This window comes from Carlito syrichta, unplaced genomic scaffold (genome assembly GCF_000164805.1).
Source record: "Carlito syrichta isolate Samal-C Ts95f unplaced genomic scaffold, Tarsius_syrichta-2.0.1 Scaffold312570, whole genome shotgun sequence".
NCBI lineage: Eukaryota > Metazoa > Chordata > Mammalia > Primates > Tarsiidae > Carlito > Carlito syrichta.
The window spans coordinates 590,503-606,474 of NW_007256666.1; the positions used below are offsets into that span (position 1 = coordinate 590,503).

General features: G+C 39.6%; 1 protein-coding gene across 1 annotated transcript in view; it reads left to right on the forward strand.

The window, feature by feature from the left end:
- TTBK2 (tau tubulin kinase 2) overlaps positions 1-15,972 on the forward strand; it is a 187,299-nt gene that overhangs the window by 95,868 nt on the left and 75,459 nt on the right. Inside the window, exons 4-5 of the mRNA XM_008069951.2 lie at positions 4,098-4,171; positions 14,766-14,906. Of these exons, the coding sequence (XP_008068142.1) occupies positions 4,098-4,171; positions 14,766-14,906 (215 nt within the window). The remainder of the gene's footprint in view (positions 1-4,097; positions 4,172-14,765; positions 14,907-15,972) is intronic.

Consider the following 15,972-nt stretch of genomic DNA (forward strand, 5'->3'; position numbering starts at 1 on the left):
CTCAAAAAAAAAAAAAAAAAAAAGAACAAAGTCTCTGAAATCAAACTGCCCTGTCATTTTTCAGGTGTGATTTTGGACAAAGTAATTAGCCTTGGTAAGTCTCTACAGTATTTCTGTATCTGAAAAATAGAGAAAATAATAATGTTTAGGATTAAATGCATGTAAAGCACTTAATATAGAGCCTGGCATAAATGCTTGCGTATTATGTATGCATATTGCATATATTTTATTAGCTATTATTATTACTTCTATTAATTAATTAATTAACACATATTCTTTGAACGTTTCACTCTTTGCTAGGTATTGTGCTAGGTTCCAGAAAAAGATAGAGATAGTCCCTGTACTCATGGAGTTCAGTATGTGCTAGTTATTATAAAAATTATTTTAGTCAAGATCTTTAAAAACTAGCCAGGCGTGGTGGTGCACACCTATAGTTCCAGCTACTTGGAAGGCTGAGGCAGAAGGGTCGCCTAAGCCCAGCAGGTCGAGGCTGCGGTGGCCATGAGTGTGTCACTGCACTACAACCTGGGCGACAAGAGTGAGACTCCAACTCAAAAAAAAAAATTATTTTAACAGTTGCCAAAGTGGTGGTGAAGTTACTATTCCAAATTTAATTGTAGCTTCCCCATGCTTCCAAAAATTTGTATATTCTTATTGAACTAACTTTAGTAAATAGTTTCATTAATTGCATACATATAAATTATAAGAGTAGCAACATACTATGCCATGCAGTAAAACAGCTCATTAAGTTCTTACCTAAGGCAATGAAAATGTATTAATGAATCCTAGAAAATTTGCCACTGACCTTGTGTTTTGATTATTCAATAAAGGGTCTACTGTTTATCTAATTTCGAACTTTTTTCTTCTTAAAAGGAGCATTTTTTTTTAAATTAAGAAAGGTAGATTTATTTAAGGGAAGATATTTCATGAAGGGCACAATGGACAGGACAGGAGCAAGAATGTCTGCTGTCTGCCAGTAGCATGGTTTTAGCATTGAGACAAATCATGTTTTGGTATAATTTATCAATATCTTTTTTTTTTTTTTTTTTTGAGTTGGACTCTCACTCTGTTGCCCAGGATGGAGTGCCTGGCATGCTCACAGCTACCCCAGCATCGACCTGCTGGGCTCCAGCGATTGTTCTGCCTCAGCCTTCCAAGTAGCTGGAACTACAGGCACATGCTACCACATCTGGCTAATTTTTTTATTTATTGTAAAGACAAGATCTTGCCAAGTTGCCTGAACTGGTTTCAAACTCGAGAACTCAGGCAATCCACTCAACTCAGCCTCCCAAAGTACTGGGATTACAGGTTGAGCCACCGAGTCCAGCCATCAAGATCTTTCAAAAGGAATGTTCCAAGAAGAGTTAAATCTAGTACGGTCTTTTGTTTTTAGATGGTTGAAATGTCTTTGTAATAACGGTACTGCATTTAAATATTACATGTTGGGAAGGTGGAATTTTGAAGAATGGGTAATAAAAAAAATAAATAGTTTAAATTATTTTTTATTGCTTTGTTGAAGTTGAGGAAAAGAGTACGTTGCTAATTAAACGTTTTATCCTTTCATTCTTACTACAATTTACTAGATGACAAAGTTTTGCAAATATGTGTAAAATATATGTGAAATGACCAACATGTACTGTATGCATTGTGAATTATTGTATTCTCATTGTACCCATTCTTGCTGGTTCCATCCTTTTATAACAGAAACATAGAGAATGAGAGACAGTGTGATAGCTGATAATACAGATGTTAAAAAAAACTGTAATTATTAGCTAAAAAGAATCTTTTTTTTTTTTTTTTAAAGAGATAGTGTCTCTCTATGCTGCCCAGGCTGGTCTCAGAATTCTGGCTCAAGAAGTTCTCCTGCCTCATCCTCTCCCAAGTAGCTATGGTTACAGGTGTGAACCATCACACTCAGCTTAACTAAGAGTCTTAATTGTATTTATATTTTAGGTCAGTCATTGAACACATTCTTTTTGAGTGTTTCATCAGTCTATCAAACTTTGACCTTCTAGCTCTTGGCCTGTCATTCTTCCTCACAAGCAAGCTTCTTCAAAGACTGCCCTCAGTTTTTCATATTCCATTTACTCTTTAACCCACTATAAGCTGTTTTCTGCTCATTCCACTTACTAATACTTCCTAATTGTTAATATTAGCACTTCTCAGCCTTTCTGTAGTACTTGTCAGTGGCCACTTCCGCCTTCAAAAATGCTCTCCCAGCCGGGCTCGGTGGCTCAGCCTGTAATCCCGCGCCTTTGGGAGGCTGAGGTGAGTGGATTGCCTGAGCCCGCGGGTTCGAGATCCGCCTGGGCAGCGAGACCTCATCTCTACAATAAATCAAAAAATCAGCTGGGTGTGGTAGCGCATGCCTGTAATTCCGGCTACTCGGAAAGCTGAGGCGGAAGGATCACCGGAGCCCAGCAGGTCGAGGCTGCGGTGGCCGGGAGCGGCCACTGCACTCCAGTCTGGGCGACAGAATGAGACTCCAACTCAAAAAAAAAAAAAAAATGCTCTCCCTTGCTTTTTGTGATACTCCTCTCTCAGAATTTCCTCCTCTCTCTCATGCTATTCCTCTATATTTCCTTGAGGGACTCTTATTTTTGCTCATGTTCTAAATATTGCATTTTCTAGAATTAAAAGCATAAGTTTCTTTTCCTCTTATATTTTATTCTTTCATTTATCAATCTAAGTTTCTGGTTCCATCTATCTTCTATGAATTAGTGGTTCCTCAATGTACATCTGAAAAAAAAAAATGTGTATTCTGGGACTCAGCCTTTATGTCTCAACACCAGGCCTGAAATTACAATTGTCTACTGAATTTGGTTGGCTGTCCTCAAACTAGACATTTTGATATCCTTTAAAAATATATACAACTTACTATGTTCTTTTATTTTGGTACAACATTTTATTTATTTAAAGTACCAGTTCTAGTAAAAAAAAATTTTTTAAAAGACATCTTTAGTATCTCTCAGATTTATCCTGTTTTATCTCTCCTTACTGTAATACTTACAGTTCAGACCCCCTTATTCTCTCTCCCAGAATATTGTGACTATCCTCAGAGTGACCTTTCTGCCTCTAGAATTGACCTCTCCCTAGTCTGTTTTCCTCATTGCCACCACAGGGATGTTCTAAAATGTAGTGTTTTAGTGTGTTACTCCTTTTCCTAAAATCTTTTAGTTGCTTCCCACTACCCAGAGGTAGTTTTCAAATATCTACCCATGTCTTGCCTGCTTTTGGATCATTTAGACTAAGATCTTTTGAAAAACTTATATTTTGGATCTTCCTTCACAGATTCTTAATCAGTGTAGAACTTAGGACTCTTTAAAATGTTTTCCCTGGTTTTGGTAAATAACTAGGGTTGGAAAACACTGACCTATACATGTGGTTCAGATTCCTTATCACGAAGAATAAATATCCTCCAGGATCTGCTTCTCCAACAACTGTCTCACTTTGCTCTTCCTCCCCTTAGCCACTGTGCTCCAGCCAGGTGTCTTCTTTTGGTCATGGAACTCAGTGTTTGATCCTCTTCTGGGACCTTGGCATGCTGTTGTTTAATCAGGTAGATTTCTACCTGATCTGCTGCTGCTCCCCTCCATGCCACAGTCAGCACATTCTTGGATTTCACACATGGAACTAATCAAAGAGGCCCAGAAAGATTATGTGACTTGCTGAAGACATATAATAGTGAGTGGCAGAACATGTCTAAAATTCAGGGCTTATATTCTTGACATGTTTCTTATTTTACTGCCTTTCTGTGCTTTTATATGTTTTGTGTCTGGACAAGTTGGTCTGAATTGACCTCTTAATCTTTTTCTTCTCAAATAAATTACTATACATTTGCTTACTCATTCATGTAATCATTTGATTATTTTTTCATTCAACAAACATTTATTTGACTACATATGGAGTAGTCTAGTGCCTGGGAAGAGGAGACATAGGTAGAAATTTTGAGTAATATAAATTTTCTATCCTTAAGGTTCTCAAGACATATTTTGCATATTTTATATTCAAACATAAAGTACAGAAAAATTTTATTAATTATTTAGAAGATAAATCATAGTATATTCTTTCCTTCTGTTTTCTTTCTTTTAATCCAGGGAAAGACCATGTTTGTAGATTTATTGGCTGTGGGAGGAATGATCGATTCAACTATGTGGTCATGCAGTTGCAGGTAGGTTACCTTGGAACTGTATCTTAAAATCTTTTGGTTATTTATCAAAGTACCTAATTACAGTGGGTATGAATAAAAGTAACATTTTTGGTATTATCTGATAATGTTTACGTTGTGCAGCTGGAACTTTATTTAAACAGACTTGATATAGATCCAAAAATGAAATGGTTGTCCTTGTAAGTTATTTTAATTGAACCATATCTGTGCCAATTGTCATCTTTGCAGTTCCCATTCCCTGCATGGATTGAAGGATATCATGTGAATCTTGCTCTGTTCCTGGCCCTTCCCCTTCCACCTTTTACTACCTTAAAGATTCCAATTTTCCATTTATGATCTCAGGTACTGTCTTGTCTGTTTGTGCTGCTAAAGAATACCTGAGACTGGAAAACTTAGAACAGAGATTTATTTCTTAGTTCTAGAGGCTAGAAAATCTAAGATCAAAGAATCTGGGTCTTGCAAGAGTCATCATGCTGCATCATTCCATGGTAGAAGGTGCAAGAGCAAGAAGAGCACATGCATGTGCAAGGGGGGTTGAGAAAGAGGCCTAACTCATCATTTTTATCAGGAACCTACTCCCGAGATAACTAACCCACTTCCACACTAATGACATAAATCCATTAATGAGGACAGTGTCCTCATGACCGACCTCTTTATTTTATTTTATTTTTTTTGAGTTGGAGTCTCACTCTGTCGCCCAGACTGGAGTGCAGTGGCCGCTCCCAGCCACTGCAGCCTTGACCTGCTGGGCTCCGGCAATCCTTCCGCCTCAGCCTTCCGAGTAGCCGGAATTACAGGCGCGCGCTATCACGGCCGGCTAAATTTTTTTTTAAATTTATTGTAGAGATGAGGTCTCGCCTGCCAAGGTGGGTCTCGAACCCACGGGCTCAGGCAATCCACTCACCTCAGCCTCCCAAAGGCACGGGATTACAGGCTGAGCCACCGAGCCCGGCTATGACCGACCTCTTAAATGCCCCAGCTTTTAAAACTATTGCTTTGGGGATTAAGTTTCCAACACATTGTAGTGCCTGACCCCCAAAGACTCCAAAATGGAAGAAGTCACTGTGTCTGAGAGGCTGAAGAAATGACCTGGAGATAAAAGACTTGCGACGTGGGCTTCATTTAGGAACTTAAGTACAGGAAGATATTCCAGGAGTGACTGACTGGACAGGATAAAACCATTCCTGACTGTAAAAGGCACATAGTTTGTATAGCATTTTATATAGGGCAGAGTATGGGGTAAAGTGTGAATAGGGTAGGATTTCTATTGTTCAGCATAGTGTGAGAATATACATATGTCTCATGTACACAAAATGGCTGCAAGTTCTCTCTAGGGGTAGGATTTTTTGTATTATAAGGAACAAATGGTTCCTTATAAAGGTAACCAATGGTTATGGGAATTGATCCAGATGGGCCCAGTCTGGTCTGAACCAGCCTGAGGGGCTGCCTTCCTCAATTAACTATACATAGCTGAAGATACGGTCAGCAGAAATGGTTTGCCTGCCCTGCATTCCCAGACATGGAGCCTGAAGGGAAGGGGACATCCCATATTGGCCACTTGCAACACCCCTCCCCGGCTCCAATCTCCTGCTTGGGGATATTTTCAGGTTGCTCATGTTTTCACTCTACACACATGAACCTTGGGGAACACATTCAGACCACAGCAAGTACCAACCATGTCTACTTGAAATTCAAGCATTAGTTGAGATAGAGGAGAAATGCCATTCCTTTCTCTTTTTTTTCATCATTAATATAGCTCTGTTCTCTACTCTTTAGATGGGAGTGGAGTTGAGTTGAGGAAGCAAAGGAAAGAAATTTAGAAAAGGAATATTGAAATAATGGCTGCAGCGGGGAAAAGGGAAACTATTCCATTTTCTCTGGTAATGCCTCTACCCCTGAAAACACACACACACACACACACACACACACACACACACACACACACACACACACACAGAAACACACACACAGAAACACAAACAGACACTTCAACTATAGTTGTCTTTAAAGTTTAAAAGCCATGGTTTACCTTGCTGCTTTAGAGTTTTCAGGATTTCCTTCATCTTAAGCAAGCTTTGTTTTGGGCATTTGGTTTTTTAATTTTCTTTCAACTTGTCTAAATAGTAGTGATTTCAGAGACATAGATCCTGGCCTAAATGCTTCCTGTCTCTATCAGAAGGCTTTTCTTGTTTCCTTCAGCCTACTTCAGGTTTGATTTAGATCTAAAGATAACCTCTCTGTAGACTATAGCATGAAAGTCTTTTTAGCCGGACATGATGGCTCAAGCCTGTAAATCCCAGCACTTTGGGAGGTCAAGGTGAGAGGATTGCCTGAGCCCAGGAATTCGAGACCAGCCTGGGGAACTTGGTGAGACCTTGTCTCTACAATATATCAAAAAATTAGCCAGGCATGGTAGCACACGTCTATAGTTCCACATTTGTACTTGGAAGGCTGAAGCGGAAGGATCGCCTGAGCCTAGCAGGTCAACGCTGAGGTGACTGTGACCATGCCACTGCACTCCAGCTTGGATGACAGAGTGAGACTCTGACTCAAAAAAAAAAAAAGAAAGTCTTAAAATCATGTGTTGACTATCTCTTGAGCCCTCATAGTTTTATTTCTTAGAATAGCTGTCCCTGTACCTTTTTTGGTTATTTGGTCAGGGATAATAGGGATGTGTGTGTGTGTGTGTGTGTGTGTGTGTGTGTGTGTGTTGTTTTGGTTTTTTTTTAATCAGTCTCACTCGCCAAGTTTCCCAGGCTGCTCTTGAAGTAGTCCTCTCGCCTCTACTTCCCAGAGTTCTGGGATTACAGACATGAGCCACCATGCCTGACCTTGTGTTATATTTTATAGTTTTCTTCTTGATTTATCATGTATCTTATTTGATTGTTACCATACCCCCATGAAGAGGCTAGAGCAAAGTTTATCTCCACTTTTCAAATAGAGAGACTGAAGCTCAAGAAGGTTTGTGGTTGCCTGAGACTAGCTGACTTGAAGGGTGGTAAAACTTGGCGGAAGCCTGAAGTCAGTATTCTTGCAGTGATAAGAGAAAACTGTTCAGTTTTGTCTCAGATTACTATTGAGTGGACAGCTGTGGAGAAAAGCTTTTTTTTTTTTAAGTCTGCAGAGCAGTCTCAGTGTATACTTATTTTTATCTTGTACTTACCTAAATCTCATTTTCTATAAATGGGAAGTCTTTTGGTTCTGGGAAACCTAAGGAGACTGGTATAAATCAGGTAACGATGGCTCTTGTGGCCTTTGACAAGCTTCTATGGACTTGTCCAAGAACCTTTCCATTTGACTTGCATGCCATATTATTTTCTGTGATAAAAAAATTAACCCATTTAAACTCCCATGCCTACAGTTATGATAGACTTGATTTGGGATAAGATTAAAACTAGTATAACTGCTAGAGCAGACGCTCACTTATTTGACACTGGATCTCCTCCATATATTTTGATAAAATTCAGACGCTCAAACCTAGCTTCCCACTGATAGTCCTAATTCCCTCTAAAACCCTACATTTCCTATATTTATTATATATTTATTATATACACACATTATATATAAACAAATGGGAACCCCAAAAACCCAGAATTATCTTTTGTGGGGCAGCACCTTTATAGTACACTCGGAATTTGTTCCTCTGAATCAAATGATCAACCAAAGTTTTTGTCTGGAAATTTTGAGAAGGCTGTGTCATGATTTGTGGAAGAAACGTCCCAAGTTGTGGCAAATAGGTAACTGGTACTTCTATCATGATAATGTACCTGCCCACACTGCACTGAGTGTTTAGCAGTTTTTAACCAGAAACCACCTGACCCCTGTGCCCCACCCTCCTATTCACTCAATCTCGCCCTGAGTGACTTTTTCTTTTTGTTGCCCTGGATGAAAAAAGTCCTCAAAGGGAAACGTTTTGCTGATTTGGAAGAGGTGAAACAAGAACTGCAGAGGCGCTGAAAGGCATCAAAATTGACAAGTTCAAAAACTGTTTTGAGCAGTGGAAAAAGTGTCTTGATAGGTGTATTTCATCAGAGAGTACTTTGAAAGTGACTGAAAGTTAAACACGTAAGAATAAATACAGCAGGGCACAGTGGCTCACGCCTGTAATCCCAGCACTTTGGAAGGCGGAGGCAAGAGAAATGCCTGAGCCCACAGGTTGGAGACCAGCCTGGGCAACTTGAGAAGACCTCGTCTCTACAAATAAATCAAGAAAAATTAGCCAGGCGTGATGGCACATGCCTGTAGTTCCAGCTACTTGAAAGGCTGAAGCAGAAGGATCGCCTGAACCCAGCAATTTGAGGATGCCGTAGCCATGAGCATGCCACTGCACTCCAACGTGGGTGAGAGTGAGACTCTGACTCAAAAAAAAAAAATGCACAATTTTTTATAAGTAAACTCCATTTTGGGTTTATAAATAAACTCTCCCTTGGGTTTTCTTTTTTTTTTTTTTCCTTGAAGCCAGGCTCTCACTCTTTTGCCCAGACTGGAGTGATATGATTATAGCCTCAAACTCCTGAGTTCAAGGAATCCTTCTGTCTCAGCCTTCAGAATAGCTAGGACTACCAATGTGTGCCACCATGCCTGGCTAATTTTTGCAGAGACAAAGTCTGTCTGTGTTGCCCAGGCTAGTCTCCACCTCCTGACCTCAGGTGATACTCCTGCCTTGGCCTCCCAAACTGGTGGAATTACAGGTGTAAGCTATCATGCCTGGCCTCTAAATTTATTATTCTTAAATTAACCTAGCTAGGTATGGAGGCTCATGCCACAGGCGCACACCACCATACCTGGCTAATATTTTTTTTTTTGAGTTGGAGTCTCACTCAGTCGCCCAGACTGGAGTGCAGTGGCCACTTCCCGCCACTGCAGCCTTGACCTGCTGGGCTCCAGCGATCCTTCCGCCTCAGCCTTCCAAGTAGCTGGAACTACAGGCATGCGTTATCATGCCTGGCTAATTTTTTTGATTTATTGTAGAGATGAGGTCTCGCCGAGTTGCCGAGGTGGGTCTCGAACCCATGGGCTTGGGCAGTTCACTCACCACGGCCTCCCAAAGCGCAGGATTACAGGCTGAGCCACTGAGCCCAGCCGCTAATTTTTTTTATTTATTGTAGAGACGAGGTCTCACCAAGTTGCCCAGGTTGGTCTTGAACCCCTGGGCTCAGGCAATTGTCTGGCTTCCACCTCCCAAAGTGCTGGGATTACAGCTGTGAGCCACCATGCCCCGCTTGTGCATACTTCTTTTTTTTTTTTTTTTTTTTGAGTTGGATTCTCACTCTGTCACCCAGATTGGAGTGCAGTGGCCGCTCCCGGCCACCGCAGCCTCGACCTGCTGGGCTCCGGTGATCCTTCCGCCTCAGCCTTCCAAGTAGCCGGAATTACAGGCATGCACTACCACGCCCAGCTGAGTTTTTGATTTATTGTAGAGATGAGGTCTCGCTGCCCAGGTGGGTCTCGAACCTGCAGGCTCAGGCAATCCACTCCTCAGCCTCCCAAAGGCGCGGGATTACAGGCTGAGCCACCGAGCCCAGCATGCATACTTCTTTTCAGTATGACCTTGGCCAGGTTTCATCTAATATTTTGTCATTACTAAGGCTTTATCTGAGCATTGTTAGTATAGCATCCTCAGTATAATACTTTTGTGATAATTTCATAAACTAGGGAGGGGTAAAAGATATTTTGAGTTATGTTACCAGAACCAATCTAAATTGCCTAATATAAGATGGCATATTTTCAAAACTTTTTATGAGAAAAATTAAGCAAGCATACACAAAAGTAGAGAGAATAGTATAATGGACATCATCTATTCGTCACCCAGGTTCAGCAGTTATCAGTATATGGCTGATGCTGTTTCTGTTGTATCTCTGTTTCCTATTCCTGTCCAGATTATTATTATTATTATTATTATTATTATTATTATTATTTTAAGTTGGATTCTCACTCTGTCACCCAGACCGGAGTGCAGTAGCACGCTCCCAGCCACCACAGCCTCGACCGGCGAGCCTTCCGCCTCAGCCTTCCAAGTAACTGGAACTATAGGCGCATGCTACCATGCCCGGCTAATTTTTTTACATTTATTGTAGAGATGAGGTCTTGCCAAGTTGCCCAGGCGGGTCTCAAACCTGCAGACTCAGGCAATCCACTCACCTTGGCCTCCCAAAGCACTGGGATTACAGGCTGAGCCACCGAGCCCTGCCTCCTGCCCAGATTATTTTAAAGCAGATGCAAGGCATATTTTATGTGCAAATATAAGCATATATTTCTAAGAGACAAGGACTCTTTCTTTTCTCTTAAATTAACCATGATACATAATTATAATTACTTAATAATGGCACAAATATTAAATCAGTCTAGATTTCCTTAATTGTCCATCTCTCTTCTTTTTTTTTTTTTTGCATTTGATTTACTTGATTCTGGTTCCAAACAGGGTTCACACTTTGTTTATCTCTTAAACCTCTTTTAAGCTGTTGATTCTCTCTCTGTCTTTTATTTTCCTCCAGTTTTCTTTTTTTGTTGCTTTTGTCATTGCTAAAAATGGAGTCACTTGACATGCATATTTTGGATTCTTCTGATTGTTTTCTTGTGATGATGTTTAACATATACTTCTGCCTCCTGTATTTCCTATAAACTGTCATTTAGATGAGTCCAGTTTTATTTTATTTGACAAAGATACTACAGAGGTGGGTTTGTGCTTCCTTTTGCATCACACAAGGAGGCACTATCTAGTTGTCTGTTTTTTAGTGTTGTTACGATTCATCAGTGAGTTCAGGGATTGTCATCCTGATCCATCCATTTTAAAATTCCCAATAGTTTTTCTCTTAATAGTTTTACCTACCCATTAGTAATCATTGACCAGATCTGTTATTTTAAGGGGAGTTGCTAATAAACTGTTCTACCATTTCTACTTCTTTTGTTAGCTAGAATTCTTTAAAAAGTGCTTTGTTCACTGTTAGGTTATCCTGAGGTACATTTCATATAGAAAGGGCAGGATTAATCACTGATTATTTTATTTATTAGTTTTCAGAATAATGATTTGGTTCTCTGATATAAATATATACACAGAAATATATATAAATAGATAATAAACCCATGAACTCATGGATTTAACATATTTCATGTCTTTCAATCTTTGCAGTTTTTTTTTTTTAATGTTCAAATTGTCCCATCTTTGGCTGGTAGGACTTCCTTCAAGTTGGATCTGAATTCATTTTGATACTGCTGGATTGCAGCAGTCTTTGGTAGCATCCTTTTTTTCTGGTATAACATTATGTTCTGGGCCCATTCTATAGATTTCATTTTCCAAATCTGGAACCAGCCATTTCTCCAGTAAGCCCTCATTCCTTTCAGTGGAAAATGGAGTTTAGAACTCACAACCTAGATGCTATAGGTGCCTGTTGCAATCGGTTTAGTCATTATTTTTAATTTTTTTCAAGTGGATGGATTCAGGAAATACTTTGTTTTTTTCTTTTTTAAGAGAAAAGTATGCCATGGTTTATACTGATGTTTCTAATTCAAATTTGTAATAATAGAATTGCTAATAGCATACATATATATGTGTATATATATTTATTTTATTTTATTTTTTTAGTCAGAGTCTCACTCTGTTGCCTGGGCTGGAATGCAGTGACATGCTCACAGACACGATAGCCTTGACCTGCTGGGCTCAGATGATCCTTCTACCTCAACCTTCCAAGTAGCTGGAACCACAAGCACATGCCACCACGCCTGGCTAATTTTTTGATTTATTGTATAGAGGAGGTCTTGCCAAGTTAACCAGGCTAGTCTCAAACCCCTGGAATCCTCTCGCTTCTGCCTCCCAAAGTGCTAGGGTTACAGGCTTGAGCCACTGCACCCAGTTGGATACTTTTTAATATATTTAAATCCAATCATATGACTGAAACTTACATGAAAATAATTCAATATATGTGTGAGAGGGGGGAGAGAATGTGGTGATGAGTGATAGGTGAAATAAAATTGGCCATAAATTGATAATTATTAATTCTTGGTGACCAGAAGTTACATGAGGGTTAATTATATTATTTGTTTTTCCTTTTGTGTATGTTTCGTTTTTCTTTTCATTTTTTTTTTTTTTTTGAGTTAGAGTCTCACTCTGTCACCCAGACTGGAGTGCAGTGGCCGCTCCCGGCCACCGCAACCTCGACTTGCTGGGCTCCAGCGATCCTTCCGCCTCAGCCTTCCAAGTAGCTGGAACTACAGGCGCGCACTACCATGCCCGGCTAATTTTTTGATTTATTGTAGAGATGAGGTCTTGCCAAGTTGCCCAGGCGGGTCTCTAACCCGTGGGCTCAGGCAATCCACTCATCTCAGCCTCCCAAAGCGCGGGATTACAGGCTGAGCCACCGAGCCCGGCTTCCATTTTTCATTTTAAAAAATCCACTTGATTTTTATTGGGATCTTGTTAGATTTATAGAATTTCTAGGAAGAAATTAGCTTGTTTCTTTTATTTAATCCATATTACTATATATAAAGATTTTTCATTTGTTGAATGGCTGCATATTAGTCAGATGGTTGTACCATCATTTATTTAACCATTCATTTATTGATGTTTACAGTAGTCCCTTCTTATTTGAGGAGGATATATTCTAAGACCACAAGTTTTATACCTGAAACCACACATAATATCAAACCCTATATTTCTGGTAACTGATTCAACTACTAAGTGACTACTGGGCAGGTAGCCTGTGGGTATGCTGGATTAAGGGGATGATATATGTTCTAGGCAGGACAGAATAGGTTGGCATGAGATTTCATCATGCTACTCAGAACAGCCCATAATTTAAAACTTATGAATGCTTGATTTCTGGAATATTCCATTTAATATTTTTGGACCACAGCTGACTATGGGTAACTGAAACTGGGAAGGCAAAACCATGGATAAGGTTTTTCAGTTTTTCTCTGAAGTATAATTTAGTAGTATTTACCCTGAAGTATAATTTGATGGGTAAAACCTGCATGCTTTCACCATTTCAGTAGCACTTCCTTCCCCCCCCATGTGGTTGTCATCCTTGTATTTGTCTTCTCAGATTTTGCTAATTAATGTTAGATTTATATTTTAAAACACTCAAAGTTTTTACATTATTACTACTATCATGAATTAAATTTGTTTGATTTCCTTTTGAAAGCTTTTAGGATGAAAGCTGTTTACAAATGAAGTTTCAGGCCAGGTGTGGTGGCTCACACCTGTAATCTCAGCATTTTGGAAAGCCAGAGTGGGAGGATCTGAGAGACCAGCCTGGGCAACCTTTTTTGTACACAATAAATAAAAAAACACTTAGCCTGTAGTCCCAAATGCTTGGGAGGCTGAAGTGGAAAGATCACCTGAGCCCAAGAGCTTGAGGCTGCGGTGAACCATGATCACGCCACTGTACCCCAGCCTAGGCGACAGTGAGACCCTGACTAAATAAAATAAAATAAAGTAAAAAATAAGAAGATACGAAGTATGAAAAAGTTTTCTGACTTTAATTTTTAAACTCTTAGACTACTTGAAAAATAACTAATATTTTCTTTTGAATGATACTTAAGTAATCTAAGAATTTACTACTTTTTCAAAAGTGAATCAATTGTCTTTAGATGAAGTGATGGTATTAGTGGCATGGTAACCCCAAACATACACTATTTTGGGAATAGAGAGATTGGGATATTTAAATCCTCTTGTGATATGGGAGCCAGTTTTCTTTTTGGGAGGTAGAACTGCAGAGTGGGTAGTCTTGCTGTCTTTAGATTGTGGCTTTTTGCCTAAGCAACAAGGAACCTTGGTGGAGTAGCACTGTGAAAAAAGCATAGTAGAAAAAGAATGCTTCAGAGTCAGACAGATTTGAAAAACAGCTTTTCCTTAATAGGTTAACATTACTTAACCTCTTTGAATCTGTTTCCTCATCTATAAAACAGGAACAGGAACAACTTCTATTTAGGGTGCTGTGAGGAGTAAATGTAATCATGAATGTCATACATCTGGCACAGATTAGATGCATTGATTGCTTTTATCTACTACTACTACAAATAATTGAGTGTTTGTCATATTATATTTAGTCATAATAACAATAGTTAGTGTTTAGTGAGTATGTACTGTATACCAAACAGTATACTAAACACTTTACATAGATCTCATTTTATCCTCACAAAACTCAGTGAAGTAGGTTTTATTAGCCTCATTTTATGAGAAAACTGATGTAGAAAAGTTAAGTAGCTTGTATGGGAATAAATGTTAGACTGTAATGATGAATTACTGCTCTGGGCATATATATGTATATATAGATAGATATAAATAATCAAATGTAAATATACTTAAATAATATAAATATATTTACATATAATTTTAAATAATCAAGTCTGTGCTTTATTATGACATCAGAGATCATGGGAAACATGATGAATCAGAGAGATGATATGCTAAAAAACTATTCTTAAATTTGTCTGAAACAGTCATCTTATTAGAACTCTCTTCTGTTGAATGAAGATCATGATTTGGGTTAAAACCCTTGCTATTTCAGTTGAAATGTTTTGCAATGGTAAATGAATAATTTCTCAGTCTTGTAATATAGTTTTAGTACCATACTTAAAAGTGTTTCTTTGGTTTTCACAGGGTCGGAATCTGGCGGATCTTCGCCGTAGCCAGTCCCGGGGCACTTTCACCATTAGCACTACACTCCGATTGGGTAAACAGATTTTGGAGTCTATTGAAAGCATCCATTCTGTGGGATTCTTGCACCGAGACATCAAACCGGTAGGCGTCTCTTCCAGCCAGAGCATACAATGAGTTTGTTTGGTACTCTTAGTATTATGATGGGACACAATAAATTATAAATGTAGTTTTCTGCATTTGCTATGGTTAAACACAAGGTAATATTTTTATTTCTGTAGAGACTTGGAAGCAAAGATATAACTTAACTCTTAATTTTAAAAAAGTAATAATTACAAACTAAAACTTGTTTTCAAGACCTTTTCTCATAAGTGAAAATGTTGCTTGGCAGCCAAATTAAAAATGAGACTGCAGGGCTCGGTGGCTCAGCCTGTAATCCCATGCCTTTGGGAGGCTGAGGTGAGTGGATTGCCTGAGCCCGTGGGATTGAGACCTGCCTGGGCAACTTGTCAAGACCTCATCTCTACAATAAATAAAAAATTAGCCAGGCGTGGTAGCGCACGCCTGTAGTTCCAGCTACTTGGAAGGCTGAGGCGGAAGGATCGCCGGAGCCCAGCAGGTCGAGGCTGCGGTGGCCGGGAGCGGCCACTGCACTCCAGTCTGGGCGACAGAGTGAGACTTCAACTCAAAAAAAAAAGAAAAAAAAAATGAGACTGTTGCAGTGCCTCATACTACTCAGGAATCCCAGCTATTCTAGAGGTTGAGGTGGAAGGATCACTTGAGCCCAGGAGTTTGAGGCTGCAGTATGCAATGATGATCACTCCAGCCTGGGCAGCACAGTGAGATGCTGCCTTAAAAAAATAAAAAATAGGCTGGGCTCAGTGGCTTAGCCTGTAATCCCAGCACTTTGGGAGGCCAAGGTGAGTGGATTGCCTGAACCCGTGGGTTTGAGACCAAGCCTGGGTAACTTGGTGAGACCCTGTCTCTGCAATGAAAAATAAAAAATTAGCCGGGCATGGGAGTGTGCACCTGTAGTTCTGGCTATTTGGAAGGCTGAGGCAGAAGGATTGCCAGAGCCCAGCAGGTCGACACTGGCATGGCTGTGAGCGTGCCACTGCACCTCAGCCTGGACAACGAAGTGAGACTCCAACTCAAAAAAAAAAAAAAAAAAAGTTTATACTTGACTATTAATATTATTATTACATACATT